This window comes from Stenella coeruleoalba, assembly GCF_951394435.1.
Source record: "Stenella coeruleoalba genome assembly, chromosome: 6".
Lineage (NCBI taxonomy): Eukaryota > Metazoa > Chordata > Mammalia > Artiodactyla > Delphinidae > Stenella > Stenella coeruleoalba.
In genome coordinates, this window is record NC_137151.1 from 66,472,394 (window position 1) to 66,489,657 (window position 17,264).

The 17,264-nt window shown below is 41.9% G+C and overlaps 1 protein-coding gene across 14 annotated transcripts in view; it reads left to right on the forward strand.

The window, feature by feature from the left end:
• The window catches only part of MYO3B (myosin IIIB), a 506,873-nt gene that overhangs the window by 234,795 nt on the left and 254,814 nt on the right, over window positions 1-17,264 (forward strand). For all 14 annotated transcript variants that reach the window (XM_079925177.1, XM_079925176.1, XM_079925182.1 and 11 more), the window contains one exon: window positions 8,885-9,040. In XM_079925177.1, coding sequence (XP_079781303.1) covers window positions 8,885-9,040 — 156 coding nt within the window. The remainder of the gene's footprint in view (window positions 1-8,884; window positions 9,041-17,264) is intronic.

Sequence of the window (17,264 nt, forward strand, 5' to 3'; positions counted from 1 at the left end):
AAATGCATACAAGTGAGAATTATGGATTTAATTCTGGACAGCATGGCAAGTAGGATTAAGGGAAAGATTAGAATTCATATATTCCCTGGCACTTAAGCCTGGACTAAGAAGCAGACCATAACTGTCTGTCAAAATGGAAACTGATTTTTGAATCAAAGAAATTAGCCAGACATTCAAAAACAGGAGTGCCCAGAGGCCTGAACTTGAAAATGCCAAAGTTCTTTGCTTTTGCTAAGTTGTCAGACCCTAGAAGTCCCCATTCTCCCTGAACTTTGAAACTTCTGATCAGGACATCTATCAAATAGTAATTTTATACTGAGTCGTGGGAATCATATTGAGAAAAAGTATCTAATTAATGGGCACACTGTTATTCAAGTCTGGCTCAAGGACCCTTTGCACATTAACATTTCTTTTTATAGCACTCATCCTGCTTGGAATTGGGTATGCTATGGCTGTCTTCCTCCAATGCGCTGACTGTAACCCCACCATCTAGTACAGTGGTTGGCCCATATAGCTGTCACTTATTGAGTGCTTACTATGTACCAGATACTGTACATGGATTATCTCATTTACTGCAGACAGTGACATTATTACCATTTTATAGAAGAAGAAACTGTGGCCCAGAGAATTAAATTAACTTGCATATCATCACATACCTATAAGAAGTAGAGTTAGGTTTGACCCTAACCCCTGACTTTTAACCTTTATATATTACTGCCCCAATGATAGGCACCAAACATTTTTTAAAATGAGTGAGTACGTGTGTCGTGCTTGGGTGAATAATAGTGATTAAGTATACTGTTTTTAAATAAGTCAGACTGTTTTAAATATTTGAGATTAATAATAATTTAAATACAATATACATTATATATGTTACATGAATCTATATTGTATCAATTAATAATTAACATAAAGATTAATATCTTTAAAAACTGGGGCTTCCCTGGTGGGGCAGTGGTTGAGAGTCCGCCTGCCGATGCAGGGGACACGGATTTGTGCCCTGGTCCGGGAAGATCCCACATGCCGCAGAGCAGCTGTGCCAGTGAGCCATGGCCTCTGAGCCTGTGTGTCCGGAGCCTGTGCTCCGCAACGGGAGAGGCCACAACAGTGAGAGGCCCGCGTACCGCAAAAAAAGAAAACAAAAACAAAAACTGGACTTGCCAACGTTTAGGTTATTTTGCCCTGACTCACCCACATTTTATATACCCATTTCCTTCTGAGTTCAGCCATCACTTCCCTCTGCTCCTCATCTTACCTGGGCTGCTTCAAGCAAATATTTCCTTAATTTCCACCTGAAGCCAAGACCTCTAACAAAAGACAGGGCCCACCTCTGGTTTCCTGGCCGAGTCTAGGGCTGACCTGTGGCCAACCTCAGCCCTGTGCGGAAGCCCCAAAAGGCAGCAACAGCCAATACCCAGATCCTTGGGAAGCGGTAGCACTGCAGCCTGAGAGATGGAGCCATCACAGTATTCCCATCTCCCAGGGGCCATGCCTTCCCCGCTCTTTGAACCAGAGGGTGGGATTTGAACGCAGATTTAATTGTCCAGTAAACTAGTTGCTGGGGCTGTGCAATGAAGTGATGGCTCATTTTTTTTCAGCACCCTGACTGAACCGCATGGCTAGAGTGGCCTGGAGAAACATGTTTAATTGCAAAGTATTGATACTTTTCCCAAATAAGGAAGAAAGAAACAACGAAAACAAAGAGGAGTGAGAAGGTGGTGACTTGGGGCCACTGGTTACAGCCCTTAAGACAGCCTTAGTCCTAAGACATGGACAGCAGGATCTTTCTTGGCTACAGCATGTCCAGTGGAGGGTGTGCTCATCCCCAGTCTTTGCAACTTGGAAAGCACAGCTGAAACCGAAGAGGGAAGTGGCAGTACAACAATAATAAGACTGCACCTCTGCCACCATGCCCTCCACTGGCTTCTCCTTGAACAGCTTCTGTGTCCCCTGAGCCCCATCTTGTCTTGTTCCTAAGTTCTGGCCTGGTTCCTCTTGACCCTTCTCCTCACTTTGCCTCCTTGCTTGGCATTTTTACTCCTTTTTCCTTGGTATAGTAAACTCTTCTTCCCTCGGCCCCTCCTGGCCGTGGCCCAGAGGTTGTCCGCCAGACAAGCCACGCTTGAGGATCTCGAATTTCTGTTACCATATCTCCTTCCCTAAGAATACAATGAGTTAGTCTGGACTTTTCTAATTACTTACTATTGATCACGGGATCAAAGACATAAAGGTAACATGAAGAGGTAGTTGTGTTCGCAGGTGTCCTGCAGGCCACGACCCTGGGTCATTCTGAGTTACGTGTGGTGGCTCTCTGCCCTAGGACTGCCCTCCAGTCCTGGACCCTCTTTTTGCACTGAGACTCTCTCCAGCTACCATGGTGCACATTCCTTAACTCTGGAGGGAGATTCTGTCCTGTTCTTAGAGTTTATCTTTCGGCTTGAGACCACCCTACACTTTTCTTCCAGTCGTCTTCTTCACCTTCTGAGAGTCTTCTCTGGGTGACAGAAGTTGGCTCTTCTCTCTCCCCAGCCTCATGCTTCTGGAAATGCCATGTTCTTCCACTTCGGTTTCCTTCCTGTGTTCTCTTGAGCTCACTCTGGACCTTCAGTGCTGATGGCTTTGTCTAAAGGTGGGGCTGACTTGCTGATCTTTCTAACCCTGCACCTGCCTTCTCCTCACCCTAGTGACCTCAGGCAAGATGCCAGCTGCCCTGTGGTCCTGCTGCCCTGTAGCCTCCCTCCCACTTTGCCACACAGGATCTGCTCCCATTACCCACCTCATAAAAAGAACTGAGCTTCCTGTTCTAAAACCCTCCATCCTACCCTCTGAGGACTTTTTTCTTTCAGTGAATCCTGACTTTTTCTCTGATTAATATGCTTCTGGTCCTCACTTCTCTGTTTCAGGTTAGGACCCCACTTCCCCACACTACGTGTGAAGTTAGTGTACAGTTTCAGTTCTCACCAATGAGACTTTAAAACGCCACCATGTGCAATATTTGCAAACTTCATGAAAACTGAAATGGAGTTAAGTATTCCACCAAACGGGAAGGTTTGGTTTTGCCAAAATAACATATGCAATGTCAAGTTTCTCAGCCTGCCTTCTTTTGAGGCATTAGTCATCTTGAGAAAATGCCTGCTTTTGTCATAGTCCTGTCTTCCAAAATGGAAATTTCCTTCCAAGACAGAGCACCATGGGCTCTGATAGTTAACCTGTAATTAGTGTACCCTCTGCAGGATTTCTCCTCTTGATGAAGAGGCCTCTTTGTCACTCAGGCTTCTGTCTGCTGATGATAGGAACTGCAGATGCAGTGCATCACAGGGCAGGGAAATGCTTGCTCAAATCAGAAACGTTTAGATATTTGGTGCCAATGGAAACACTTAACAATCTAAGCAGCAAACCCAAAGAAAACAGCAGTAAGTATAAAAGACAGAATATTAAAAAAGAAATGAGAAGAGACATAAGTTTCAAGTTTTCATCTAGTTTTGCCCCAATGTGTGGAATAAGATTGCTCACCCTCCTGCTTTTCTCACCAAGTTCACCAGTATTTTTAGTTTTTGACTTGATCAGCTTCTCTTTATCAAGTGTGGTTTAGTCATCAGTAAGCATCTGTTCGTGACTCTTGATAAACAGCTCCCCCTTGCAGGCGTCTGATTCTTTGGTTATGAAACGGCAGTTTACAGTGGCAAGGCAGCCGTGTCTCAACAGCATGATCCTTTGGGAGCAAACGGAAGGAGCACAAGCACTGCCAGCTCCAGAGCCCAACGCAGGAGCCCGACCTTGTTTCTTGTTAAGAAATGCGTCCTGGACTTCCCTGGTGGCGCAGTGGTTAAGAATCCGCCTGCCAATGCAGGGGACACGGGTTCGAGCCCTGGTCCAGGAAGATCCCGCATGCCACAGAGCAGCTAAGCCCGTTAGCCACAACTACTGAGCCTGCGCTCTAGAGCCCGCAAGCCACAACTACTGAGCCCGCGAGCCACAACTACTGAGCCCATGCGCCCAGAGTCCATGCTTCGCAACAAGAGAAGCCACTGCAGTGAGAAGCCCATGCACCGCAACAGAGTAGCCCCCGCTTGCCACACACAGAGAAAGCCCATGCGCAGCAATGAAGACCCAACGCAGCCAAAATAAATAAATAAATGAATAAATTAAAAAAAAGAAATGCCTCCTTTTTGCCTGTTTCTGGCAGAGGCCAGGCTGGGAGATCCCAGCAAATGGCTGCAACAACCTGTGTTTAATGTGGTGACACTAATGAATTCTGAGAATTAATCTTCAGCCAAGAATGCATGATGGAAGGTACTAGAATTTCAAATTAGGTAATGGATTAAATTTCCTTCAGGGCTGAAATTTGCTTCCTTTTTCTTCTCGTGGACTTTTCTGTCATATTCAAACCACCTTCCATGGCCTTGTAAATCCAGGTAATACATCTCATGGTAGTTTTAATTTTTTTATTCTTTTGTTTTGTATCTTAGCACAGAGATAACCACACCTAAATCCAGATTTTTAAAAATGACTTTTAAAAAGTCTAGGACTGAAAGAATTACTTATGATTTTGGGAAAAAAGCAACATTCCCTAAATTTAGTCCTTGTTCAATTTCTTTTTTCCAGAGTAAAAGATTCTGGGAAGAACTGAGCTTGGTGAATGTATTTCCCCAATTCGAGACAGTCTTCTGCAGAAACTGCAGCCTACAGGGGTCTCAAACATGCTGGTGACAATCAGGGGCTCTGAGTGTCTCCCCTCAATCAGCTGAGATAAAGACTCAGCCGCCAGTTTCAAGAGCCTAGTACTGATTTCTCACAACAGAGCTTCCAAGGATGTCATTTGCAGGGCCCTGGTTCTGGTGATACAAAAAAGGATCTGTGGCCAAGTAAGTTTGGAAACATGGATTTAAACAAAATTAAGCTGTTTTCTTTACTTCCATACTTCTAAGAACATTTAATATGCTCACACGCACTATGAAACTCCAGGTTTACTTGGTTTAGAGAATCACCAATGTTTCCCAAACCTTTTTGACCAGAAGACTAGTTTCATTTTTCAGTGGAATGTCTCATGTGTCTAGTGTTTCACCCAACTTACCTCACACTGGCTGGCCCCCATTTTCCCATACAGAGGTCAATGTTTTATGCATTTTCTTGTAAAAACGGCTCAATCCCCTGCTGGGGGAAAATATTCTGCATCTGGAATTTGCAATTCTTGGTTTAATAAGCAATCTGAAAATGAATAAGCATATTATAACTTCCTTAATTTTCCATGTTTGTTCTCCAAATCAAGTTAGAGGATTTAATCATGCTTATAAAAGGACATGGAGGCTGTCAGGAGTTCTTACCGATCCCGGCTGTCAATTCTATCTTAATCCACTAAATCCCTGCCTGAAAGGAGAATAAGACAGAAATGGCAAGCTGAAAACATAACAGTATGAGTTTGGGGCACAAAACTGCAACATCTTAAGCAATAAAGAATATGCCCTAGTTAAAGTTGGTAAAAGGACTAAAGCAAAGAATTGTTCTTAGATGTTCAAAGAAGGCAGCTTAGGAGGTTAAGGTCAACGTTCTGGTGACCTCCTGAGTTCCCGGCTACACAGCTTGCCTAGGCTGGCTTCTTTCATTGCTGATCCAGTTTCCCAACCTTGAAATGCCTTCTACATCTTCTCCACATACTGAGTTCAATTTATTTCCAAAAATTCCCTCCAAACTCAGCTCAATCCTCACTCTTTCCATTAAGCCTTCTCTGGCTGCCCCGCACCCACTGCTGCCTAGTATTGTTTTGCACGTTGCACCTGTGCCATTTTAACAACACATTGCAGAGTAGGAGGGTTCTCTCATGGGAGCCAGGGAATTGACCTCATCACTATCAGGACTTGACCTCAACTTCCTCACCTCGTAAAAGAAGGGTTAGAATAGAAAATCTGGGTCCCCTAGCTCCAAAACCTTATGCTTTCGTGTGACTATTTCTTATTCTAAATATAAAAGCAAACACTGGCTTCTGCTGTTTCCTGTGTTTCTCTTGTCCTTCCATCTTTATAATAAGATTGTCGATCTTTGAGGAAAATTGTCATAATTTTTTATGAATTCATCTATTTTGACTAATTCCAGCTGTGCAATAAATGTTTGCTGAACAAATGAAATGACATGATTCCAATGACCTGGTATCTAGTAATGCTTGACTTTCGCCATATCTGCTCCTAACATAGAACTTTCCTCTATTTATTAGTAAAATAATAAGTCCATTTCATTCTGGCTCTTTGCTCCCCATGAGAAAAAAAGTATGCAAGAGTGTTTTAGAATAGGCTCTACCCTCAAGGTCTTCCTGCCCTTCTCCTAAAAATCCGCCAATGCAGTTGGATATGTCACAGCTCTGCTTAGCATTCTTCCCATATACACTCGGTTTCAGTTTTGCTGATCTGCTGGTATGACATTCAGCCCACTTGGGCCTTACTGAGAGAACTAACAAATAAATCCTCTTGATCATTCCTTCAGAGAGTAGAACACCTACCATCTTTATTTTTTGGATCTCCAGGAGACAACAGATTCATTGTTGTTTCTCCCTTGTCTGATTATCTCACTTCATTATTTAGTCCTCATTTCTCTTACTCCCTCTGTGATCTAGAGAGAGATCCCTTCCAAAATACCAAATGATCTTGCAACCTTGTTTGCAACCTTGCTCTCCCACTGGATGCTAAAATTATGAAACAAGATATAGCACCTTTAATTGCACCCCCAGAATCTAGCAAACACCTATTTTCATAAGGCTGGAGTATGGGTTTCCTGGCTTCTCTCAAACCCTATCTAAGGAGGTTTAATTACCGGAAGTACTGTTCCAAGGCACCTATCCTGAGGGAGAAGGTAGAGGCAGCGCCTGCTCACTTTCCCATTCACCTGCTCTGAATTTCCTATTAATTGTTACACCTCCCACTTTCAGCCCCCTTGAGTTTACTCATCTGAAGTTTTGGCACTAGTCAACAAGCAGTTGAGACTTGCCCAGAAAGCAAAAAAAAAAAAAAAAAAAAGGTGGGGAACCGATTAAGAAATCGGTCTCCCTGTGTTTGGGGATATACTTGGGTACGGGAAGTATGTCTATTTGGTGATGAGAGACAGATGTAATGTGACCTGCACCAGATCCCTGGACAGGCTTAGCTGGGGGTCCCAGCAGTTCCCGGTCTCCTGTCCTACCCATGCCCTCTCGGGGGGTGGGGGTATGTGCAAAGCCACCATGTGCATCTTCAGTAGGAATTCTCAGAGGACACAGACTTTATTTGGGGAGTTTTTATACACCATCTCTCAAGCTAGGAGGATGAGGCATACACCTGTATTACTGACCATATAAACTATCAAGAGGTTCCTTTTTTCCAGGTGTTTAGGGAAACGTTAGCATTTATTTTCCTTTGGTAGTCACATAATTATATAGGGATTAATATACATGGAATCTAGGGAACATCTGATGTAGAAACATGAACGGAGTATTTTTTTAAAGGATGTGCACTGATTTTTTTATTTTTAGTAGGAAATATAATAGATTATACAAAAGGCCCCTGGACCCATAAAAGTCAAATGATTGCTTTCTCCCCATAGCGAGACAGAGGTGGTATTTATAGTCGTGCAGGCAGCAGAATGGAGATAATCTAGGTTCTTTTGGCTTTTCTAGCTGAAAGCTCCAGTTCCAATAGATAGGAAATCCCTGAGTCAATTCTAAAATGGGATGATTGGGAAATTTACTGAATATCTTTCAGGACTAGAAGTCGAGGGATGCAAAAGTGGTTTGAAATGCAAAGATTAAGGCCTTTTTGTAAAACCAACAGTTGAGGATTGTTCTAGGAACTCTGCTTACATGTTTTGAAAGGATGCTCAGGGTGAGGCTGAACATTTTACCATTTGTCAGTGCATTTCATCATTTTAAATATGTTGTGTTTTACATGTTGCTGGCATGTCACTATTGGGAAAACTGGAAACATTTATTTCATGGAGTGGGCAGAATGGCATCTAGTATTTATCCTAAGCCTTCCAACATGAGCTAAATAAAAGCTGATAACTTAAAAGGGCGGATGTTGAAATTTCTTCCTCCCGTCAAGGGCAGCTACTCAGAATGGAAATGCAATGGTAATTGGAGGGGTATTCATCAGATTCAATTTCACTAGAGATTTCCTGTGTCAAAATCATCTTTAATAATGTACATCACACAGCAAAATGTACTGAATCATTGTTTTCTTTGAAAAGGGCATTGAACCTGAAACAGAAAGTGGTTATACCGGTGCGGTTTTAACCAATTAACCACAGAGGAGTTTAAATGCAACCCAATTTTTACCATTTTGTATGGACTTTTTGTTCCCTGTTTGAATAATTCCATTCCAATTCATCTGAACTATATTGTAGTCACTTCCTGTTCTGAGGTTTTTCTGCTTCTTCAGAAGATATTAGAAATCAAGGGGTTGAATTTTCTCTGTGAAAGTTTCTTTATGATTCGTTTCTATCCTTGCAAACTCCTAAATGCATTTTCCCCACCACCAAATAGTGGACATTTCATATACTTCTAAAATAAAGTATATAGACTAATCAACTTGGCTCCATTGTAAACATTTTTCTGTAATGAAAATTCAGACAGAAAATTCAGTCTGGCCAGTCTATTTTTCAGTGTTTTGAATATTTCAAATTAAATTGATTGCGTTTTCAATATATATTTAAAGCAAACTAAAATAGATTTCTGATGTTTTGATCAATTCAACTAGTAGAGAATGTTTTTTTCTGTTCTGGTAACTATGAATAAAGAAAGAGCTATGTTAAGGTTAGTGATCAGGTTTTATAAATGAGCTTTTTCTCCTCCTCTCTCCCATATTTACAGGGGAGCCAGGTTTCTAAGATTGTACTTCAGTTGTTTGTTGATTTTTGTGAACAGGTGTCTTATTAAGGATTTTGAAAAGCGGCCTTCCGTCACACATCTCCTCGACCACCCATTTATTAAGGGAGTCCACGGGAAGGTTTTGTTTCTGCAAAAACAGCTGGCCAAGGTCCTTCAAGACCAGAAGCATCTAAATCCTGTTGTTAAAACCAGGTATGGTCCTCGGCGTCTTCCTGCTTCCTCTCTCTGGTTATTTATGAAAAAAACAGCATGTCATGTGTTTTGATTTGCCCAGCATTATTACTGGTAATCACATCCGTGCATTTTTAAGTTTCATTTACATGACATTAAGTACTCCATGCCCGGTGGATGAGAGCAGGAGAGCTTCAGAAACAAGCTGCCCATTTGTGCTCTTATGGCTAATTTCTCTCAACAGTGGCTGAAATCTCACTCCACCCTCATGTTCTAGTTAAAAACCAATGCATATATATTTATATTTAATATACATGTAGATTTTTAAAAATTCCACCAATAAAGAAAACTGGATGAAAGCAGCCATGGCTGAGATTGTGTGAGAAATCTTTACTTGCCTATTGCAGGCCAGAGAGTATAAGCATAAGGTGGTTTTGGAAAGATTACAAGTTAAACACTGGAGCCTTTTTCTCTAAAGTGCTCTGAGCCCATTTTCTTTAGTTAAAAATTCCTTAGAGGCAATTTAGTATTTTTAAACGATTTTTTCCCCCAGATATCATCTATGCTATCTAAAGCAACTGTGATTTCCCCCCTCTCCTATTTTTATAGGGTAGATTAAAAAAATAAATGTTTATTTTCAAGGGCAGTTGCTTAAAACAGTATTCTGTGGTGGTCTCTAAGAAATAGATCTTTGGTTTCTGTCCAGAGGGTGGCAGAATTTCTCTTTAAAAAAAAACTACATGCAAATAAAGCTGCTTCCGCAGCTAAGCAATTATTTGGTTTTACAAAACTGGCCAGGATGCAGATAAGCTCTAATCCATTATTACTAAAAGAACATTCAAAGGACTGGAGGTGAAGAAACTAAAATATCACAAGTCACAAGTTCTGGAAATATTCACGTATTCTGCAGAAAACTGTTTACAAATCAAAAAGCATCAGAACTCTAGGAGCTAGAGGCATAGTTTCAAGGTGACTATATCTTGCCGATCCCCCCACCCCCAACCCAGGTTCCCTTTTTGATAGCTCAAAACAAATTATTTCCTACTCTTTTCCCTTTTCCACTGCAATTTCTCTTTCTATGGCTTGCCCGTGGGGTAGAGAAACGCAGAGAAATTCTTGTAACTTGGTGCCTTTTGAAGCAGTAGAATTTGTGTTTAAGCCCCAGGGAACTGAAATCTTCTTTTCTTCCAATGCTTTTGTTCCTATCCACCAGCCACCACCCCTCTACCACACACACACACACACACACACACACACACACACACACACACACAGCACTGCCACCAAAAATGAAGATGAAATAAAGTACAAACCAAGCAAAAAAAACAAACTCAGAATTTAAATGCTCTCCGTTGAATCAGGTATCTTCTTGTTTCTTCTGATTTGCTGCAGAACAATTTCTGAAACTTAGTTGCAAAGTTATTCAGCTTTTCACTTTTGCCTGAATTTGCCTGTCCAGATGTGTGTCCTCTTTTTAAACACTTTTCTCTCTTTACCATAGAAAGCCAGGACTCCAGGCTCTCTCACCCCCCTCTCTAATTTCTCTTTATCTTTGTTAACTCCTTTGATGTCGAAGGCCTCATAGGGTCAAAGACCCTTCTCTCAGGGTCTTTGTAATCTTCAGTTTCACTCAGAAGTTTGTGTTTCTTTGAAAAAGTCACTAAAAAATACAACCTCACAAATAGGTATCAAAACTTTAACCAGCCACTTCTTTAGGAGAAAGGAAAATTCTAAAGGAAACACGCTGCATGAAATTAACACATCTTACCACCTGTCCTACACTATTACTTCCTCTTAGCAAGTGGCAGGGAGTTGGCTACATGGGTGTTTTTTTTAAGCCCATCCGGAAAAATTCTCAAATATCATTTGATGCTGGTAATTCAATATATTTATAAAGTGAGTTTCCAAGTTAAGGTGGAAAAAACAAAGAATTATTGAAGTGAGCGCATAGATGAGTGAGGCGAATACCCAATTTACATTTTTCTGCACAATTATGGTCACACAGCAAGTGGTACAATGCAATGGTTAAAAAAACCCTGACTCTGCCAGGTTTGAATCCCAGCTCAACCACTTATGGACAAGTTATTAAATTTTTCTGTTCCAAAATTTCTTCATCTATAAGATGGAGATTATTTTGAGGGTTGACTCAATACATTAAAAAATACTTAATGTTGGGCTTCCTTGGTAGCGCAGTGGTTGAGAGTCCGCCTGCTGATGCAGGGGACACGGGTTTGTGCCCCGGTCCGGGAAGATCCCACATGCCGCGGAGTGGCTGGGCCCGTGAGCCATGGCTGCTGAGCCTGCGCATCTGGAGCCTGTGCTCCGCAACGGGAGAGGCCACAACAGTGAGAGGCCCGCGTACCGCAAAAACAAAAAACAAAAAAACTTAATGTTGATAACAGAGTTAAACCTCAGTCAATGGTAGCAGTAGTTGTAGAAGTTGTATATGTTGTGGTCTGTTTAATTCAGTCCTCCGTTTCTTTCGGCCTTAATCTGTGCAAATTCATCTCTATTACCAAACAACATCATGAAAATAAACAGTACTGAGATACTAAATGTTAAAGATATAAATTTCTGTCTCTTATTTAAAATCTAATTTATTCATTTATTCATTCCAGAAATATTTATATGTGTGTATGTGTCAAGCCCTCTGCCGAACAGAGGAAATCAGATACAGTTCCTGATAAAGAGCTAATAGTCCAGTGTGTGAAACAGACAAGAATCAGATGAGAAGAGCTCAGCATGAAAAGTACCTGGATAGAGGGTTGCCCGGAGTACCTCCCAGAGTACCTGGGAAGGGTAGACCCTGGAAACTGGTGGGAAGGTGATCCTTGAACTGTCCTGAAGAACGAATAGAAGATAGTTGGGGAAGGGGGGGTTATTCCACGTGGAGGAAAGAATGAGCCAAGGGTAAAGGCACAGAGGCTGGAGACAGCTTAGGGGATTTGGTGAACAATTAGTTGGCATTGCTGGAGCTTGGCATGGGACGTGGGGAGGAAGAAACAAGGCAGGAAGGGGCCAGGGCATGATGGGCTAAGGAGCTTGGATTTGTTCCTTAGACACTTGGGAGCCACAGAAGGATTTCAAGCAGAGATGTGCTTTAGGAAGATTGTTCTGATTGCAGTGTGGAGAATGAAATGGAGCTGGGCAAGGCTGGAGCTAGGGAGGCTAGTGAGAGCAGACTGTGGCAATTGTAAATAACAGAAGGTATTAAGGTAATGGTATTGTCAAAGACTTAGTGGTGAATTGGATGAGAGAGATTAGGGAAAGAGAGAAGCGTCACAGGGTCTACCTGAATTGGCTGCCTCCCTACCCTGGTTCATACTGTAACCAAACAGAAATTGCAAGACACTCAGAGACAGAGACCAGTAAAAAGACTTACTTTGCTTCCTCTTCATATCCTATCAAATGCCATGCATAGCCTATGCAATGCCATGTACTTCCAGATATTACACAAAGCTTCCAGCTTTCTGCCCAAAGAAGTGTTCTTCAATGGTCCAAACAGTCCTGGGACCCCCAGCTGCAGAGACTTGTTTAGTTTTGAGAGCTAATGCAGAGAAATGAGAACTACAGCCTACAGGGGGAGATTTTTTTACTGTGTTTTTACTGTTTTACTGTTCCTGTAAAGGCAGGGAATGTTCTGTCCTCTTTAGTACTTTCTCCAGGGGCGAAAGAAGTTGGTATTTTCAGGGGGATGCAGAGAAGAATGCAGGTTCTTAAAGGATGGGGAAGAACTTGGATAGGTGAAGGGGAGGATCTTATATAGAGGGAGACATTGAAAATAGAGAGAAGGTAACAGAGGAAGCAAGAGGGAGGGAGATCAAGCACCTAAGAGGAAGATTGAACTTAGAAAGAACCTCTAGGTTGGGAAAGACACAGAAAGGTTAGATGAAGATATCCAGAAAATTTGAGGGGTGGAGGCAAGAGGCAGAGGAGATACTATGAGGAAACTCATGTTGAATGGCCTTTAGCTTTCCAAAAAAAAGTAAGCAACATGATCTCAAAGTTGGGAGTGAGCTGTGGACTCCAGGGAAGTGTTAAATCTTTGAAATAGCCGCTATGAGGAATATGATAAAGGGTTCATTAAAGGTGGACATAACGATTGCTCAATAGCACAGAAAACCCAGGTGGAACTTAACTGAATAGCATTACATTGTAGTGAAGTTAATCAGTGTTTAAGATAATGCATGTAGAGCATTCAGGAGAGCATTTGGCATTAGAACCTCTGAAAAATTGTACCATCAACACCATCACCTTTTCCATCTATCATCTCTACCAATTCTTAGCCACAGGAGTAGGAGTAGAGAAAGCAAATACTGTGGTCTTCTTCCGGCTGGAGACTGGCTTGGATGGACATTGATGGGTGGACACGGGGGCAAGAGAATCTGAGTAGGAGAGTATCCTTCAGGTCTTTTCGGAGATTTGGAAGAAAGTGAAGCCAGAGTGGCTTATTGGCTTTGAATGTGGGTCTGGGTCAGGGGACTGGCAGTTACAATGAAGACAAAAAGCAGATTCAGTGAGAGGATGGTGAGAAAAGAGATTGTAGAACTGAGTCCTCGGGAACTTTTGAGAGATTATTGGGAACTAGTCATAGCTGAACTTGTGAACAACTTCAGTGGAGGAGAAAGAAAAGTTTTTAAAGAATTGACAAAGAGGAATCTTGAAATTAGAACGTGAGAAGAATTAACAAAGTGATTGGTAGGGTATGGGAAAACCACAGACTGGAATTAGGGGAAGGAGTAGAGAGAAAGGAAAATGGGGGTCAAGTGCTGGAGAAGATGGTACGAGAGGGTGATACGAACTTTTTAAAGATAGAGGTTGGTTAGGGAGAACAATGGATGGAAAAAGGCAGAGGCGAGCAAGGAGGGCACTCCTTTCCCCACCCCCTCACCATGAGTGGATGGAAGGTGGAATGAGGCAGGAACATTATGGGGAAATGGTCCATTCCTGTTATGATGAGGAAATAGACACGTATTCAGGAATAAGGCTAGGAATCATGGGGGGCTCATTCACAATAGAGCAGAAGCTGTACTGTGTATTGTTGACTGAGAAAAAAAAAGCACAACCTAAAAGTTGAGAGTTACGTTTTATTCGGTGGACAAAAGAGGACTTAAGCCTGGGACACAGCATCTCAGATAACTCTGGGAGACTGCTCTGAAGATGCAAGGCGGGGAGCCAGGATATGTAGTTTTTTTGCAGCAAAGACCAGGTGGTTGATTGTTACTTAAAGAAAACCAGATATCTCAAGTTAAGGAATTTAGCACTTTTCTGTATATGGGAAGATGCAAGAGTCTGGGCTCCCTGGAAGCATTCCTTTGATATGTACCTCAGCTATCTGGGGCCAGTATCCTGTGCTCTCACGTCCTGAGTCTCCTCACGGTGCACCGTTGGGGGATGGCTGCAGCAGTTGACTGCTGAATGGTGGGCATCAGGCATCCTGTTTCCATCCTCAGTTCCCTCAGAACTCATCTTTGGAGATGCTGTAATGTGATGGCTTGATGGCTGCACATCCTCTGTTCACTGATAAGGCAGCCAATATTTTTCATTCACAGTATAAAGAAGAGCTTGAGTGGTGAGGCCCTACGGCTCCTCTCCTGGTATAAGTGTTCTGGCTCTTCTGAATGGTGCAGTTTTTTGGGACAGCCAGACTGTGATCCATTCCCATGGCACATTATGTATATGAGGCACCTATGGAGAAGTGACATTGTACTATTTGAGGTTTGATACCATTTCCTGATGCTGATTGAATGAGTGAAACCATTGGAATTTAAGTTTTTCCAGTAATTTATAATTTTTCTATAGCATATGTTTGACTCAGAAACAGTAGAGAGGTTATGCATCCAAGGCTGACTCTCTCAAAGGAAGTCACATAGCCCTAATATTCGGTGAACAGTAGTTTAGGGCTACATTTTTACTTAACCTGTCAGGGATGCTGTTAAACAATGTGGTCATTTCCTTTACATCAGCTCCCATTTCTTTGACTTTCAAAAGGAATTTTTTCCCCAAATTACCTTTGCAAATCCCTGAATTCATCAATATTATCTGGTATATCATGTCACTATCAAAGTTAGAGACGTCGACATGAAAACATGCTTTTTAAAAAATCACTTCACAAGGGTTAGTGGGTAAAGAGCAAAACCTCTGTCTGCAATTAGAGTAGAGGCAGGGAAAGCGCAGGTTGGCTGTGCTGTGACCCGACCTACTCCCACCTTCCAACCTCCCATCATGGACTCAACTTCTAGCCTCAGGAAAATTGCAAAACCCAGCACAAACAACCCAGTTGTTTGTTCCCCTGTGGGTGGTTTGGGACTAGCTGAAACCACAAATGTTAAACCCTCAAATGCCAAGGGTCTACTACCAAGTATTACTTGGTAGAACAATTAAGTTGCTGGTTGTTTCCTGCTCTGTTTAATGGATTTTGATTCTACCCTTGCAGTTTGCCTGAGGCTGATCAAAACAATGACCTCAGCTTTTCTGATTTCTTTTCAACCAGCAGCAGTGGCCCTTAAAACAGGTTTGTCACTGCTTCACTGCTGAGCTTTCCCTAGTAAGTCTTACTCTCGCTTCCTCTTTTACCTGCAGACATGCACCCCACACACACATATATACACATACATCACATTACATACACTGTTGGGTTCTTGGAATCCTGTGCAAATGAATGACTTTTGAATGATTACTTCATCAAATGCTGAAGACGCTTGCCACATAGCAGGTTAAGGATTTTCCTGTTTTCCTAACAGACAAGAAATAAATCTATACCCTGATGTAATCTGCTATCTATCTCTATCTATAACTGAATGAGTGAATTAATATTTAATTTTCTGCTGGTGTCACTGATTCTTGCTGCCTAGAGAAGATAGCTATATCAAATACACTTAATATAATTGATAAGATGCTGATCTATTGAAATTCTGGTCAAAAACAATGCTTGGGTGAAAAAACAGGGAGATACTATAGAGATTTCCACCCAAATAATTCTTGTATTTTTAATCTATGTATTATAATGTTTGTTTGATAACTATAAGCTTAAATTTCAGATCAAGATCGAGCTCATGTAGTTAAAGTTATCTAGGTGGTAACTTTACTCATATTTGGATCTCAGTAGGATGGTGTTACACCTAGATGGTTTGCCGTTATTTTCCTCATGCTAGGTCCATGATTATGTGATTACAGTAAAGTTCTCTTTCATCCACTCTGTTATCAAAAGGTACACTGAAATGGAAATAATGATTTGGAAGAAATATTCAACATCACTACCTTTGTTGGAGTAATAGTACTCTATCCCCAATTTTGAGTAACATTTTCCTTACCATATGAGATCCATTGAATGTGGTGATAAGGGAATGGTCCCTCTAATCTATCCAAATTGTCAACTTGTTCCTGAGCTTTGTACGTGGCCGCAGAAGCCTTTGTCTTAGACTCGTAAGGACCACCACCTTTGAGCCTGGACCCTCTCCCTTACTCCTTTTCTTTACTCCTTTTTTCTCCGCCCCCAACAGGTTTTACTTACTTATCTGGGATCTGGTGGGAGTGTTAGTCATTTTCCACTCCTTCCGGTTCCACTCTTGGTTCCACTCTTGGATGGAGGGAAGGGCTCTGATCCTGAGTGTAGAGGAGTGGAGGTAGAGGTGGCCTTCCCAATGGTCCTCCTGCCATAGGACGACCGTCTAAAAGACCATCAGGCATTTTTCAGTGCAGAGTTTCACCTCTCACTAGCACATCCCCTGTCATTTTTAGACTAAAAGATTTTATTTTAAATATCGTATATTAACACATATATGTGGAACCTAGAAATATGGTACAGATGAACCGGTTTGCAAGGCAGAAATAGAGATGCAGATGTAGAGAACAAACATATGGACACCAAGGGGAGAAAGCGGCAGGGAGTGGGGTGGTGGTGTGATGAATTGGGCGATTGGGATTGACATGTATACACTGATGTGTATAAAATGGGCTACTAATAAGAACCGGCTGTTCTTACAAAATAAAGATTTTGTTTCCTTCCTACCCTTGAATTATAATTTAGAGGCCTTCCTTCTATGCTTTGTTCTTCAACATAGTTGGGCATGAAGGGAAGAATGCCTCCTGCCATACCTACGTGAAGCTCCTGCAGCCCTGTGTGGACCTACCTACGTGGATGTTACTGCTTCCACAGGCAAAGTTGACAGACAGGAGCAGGCTAAGGGATTAAGGAATCACTTTTGGACAAAATATATAATATTTTGTCAATATTATTCATAGG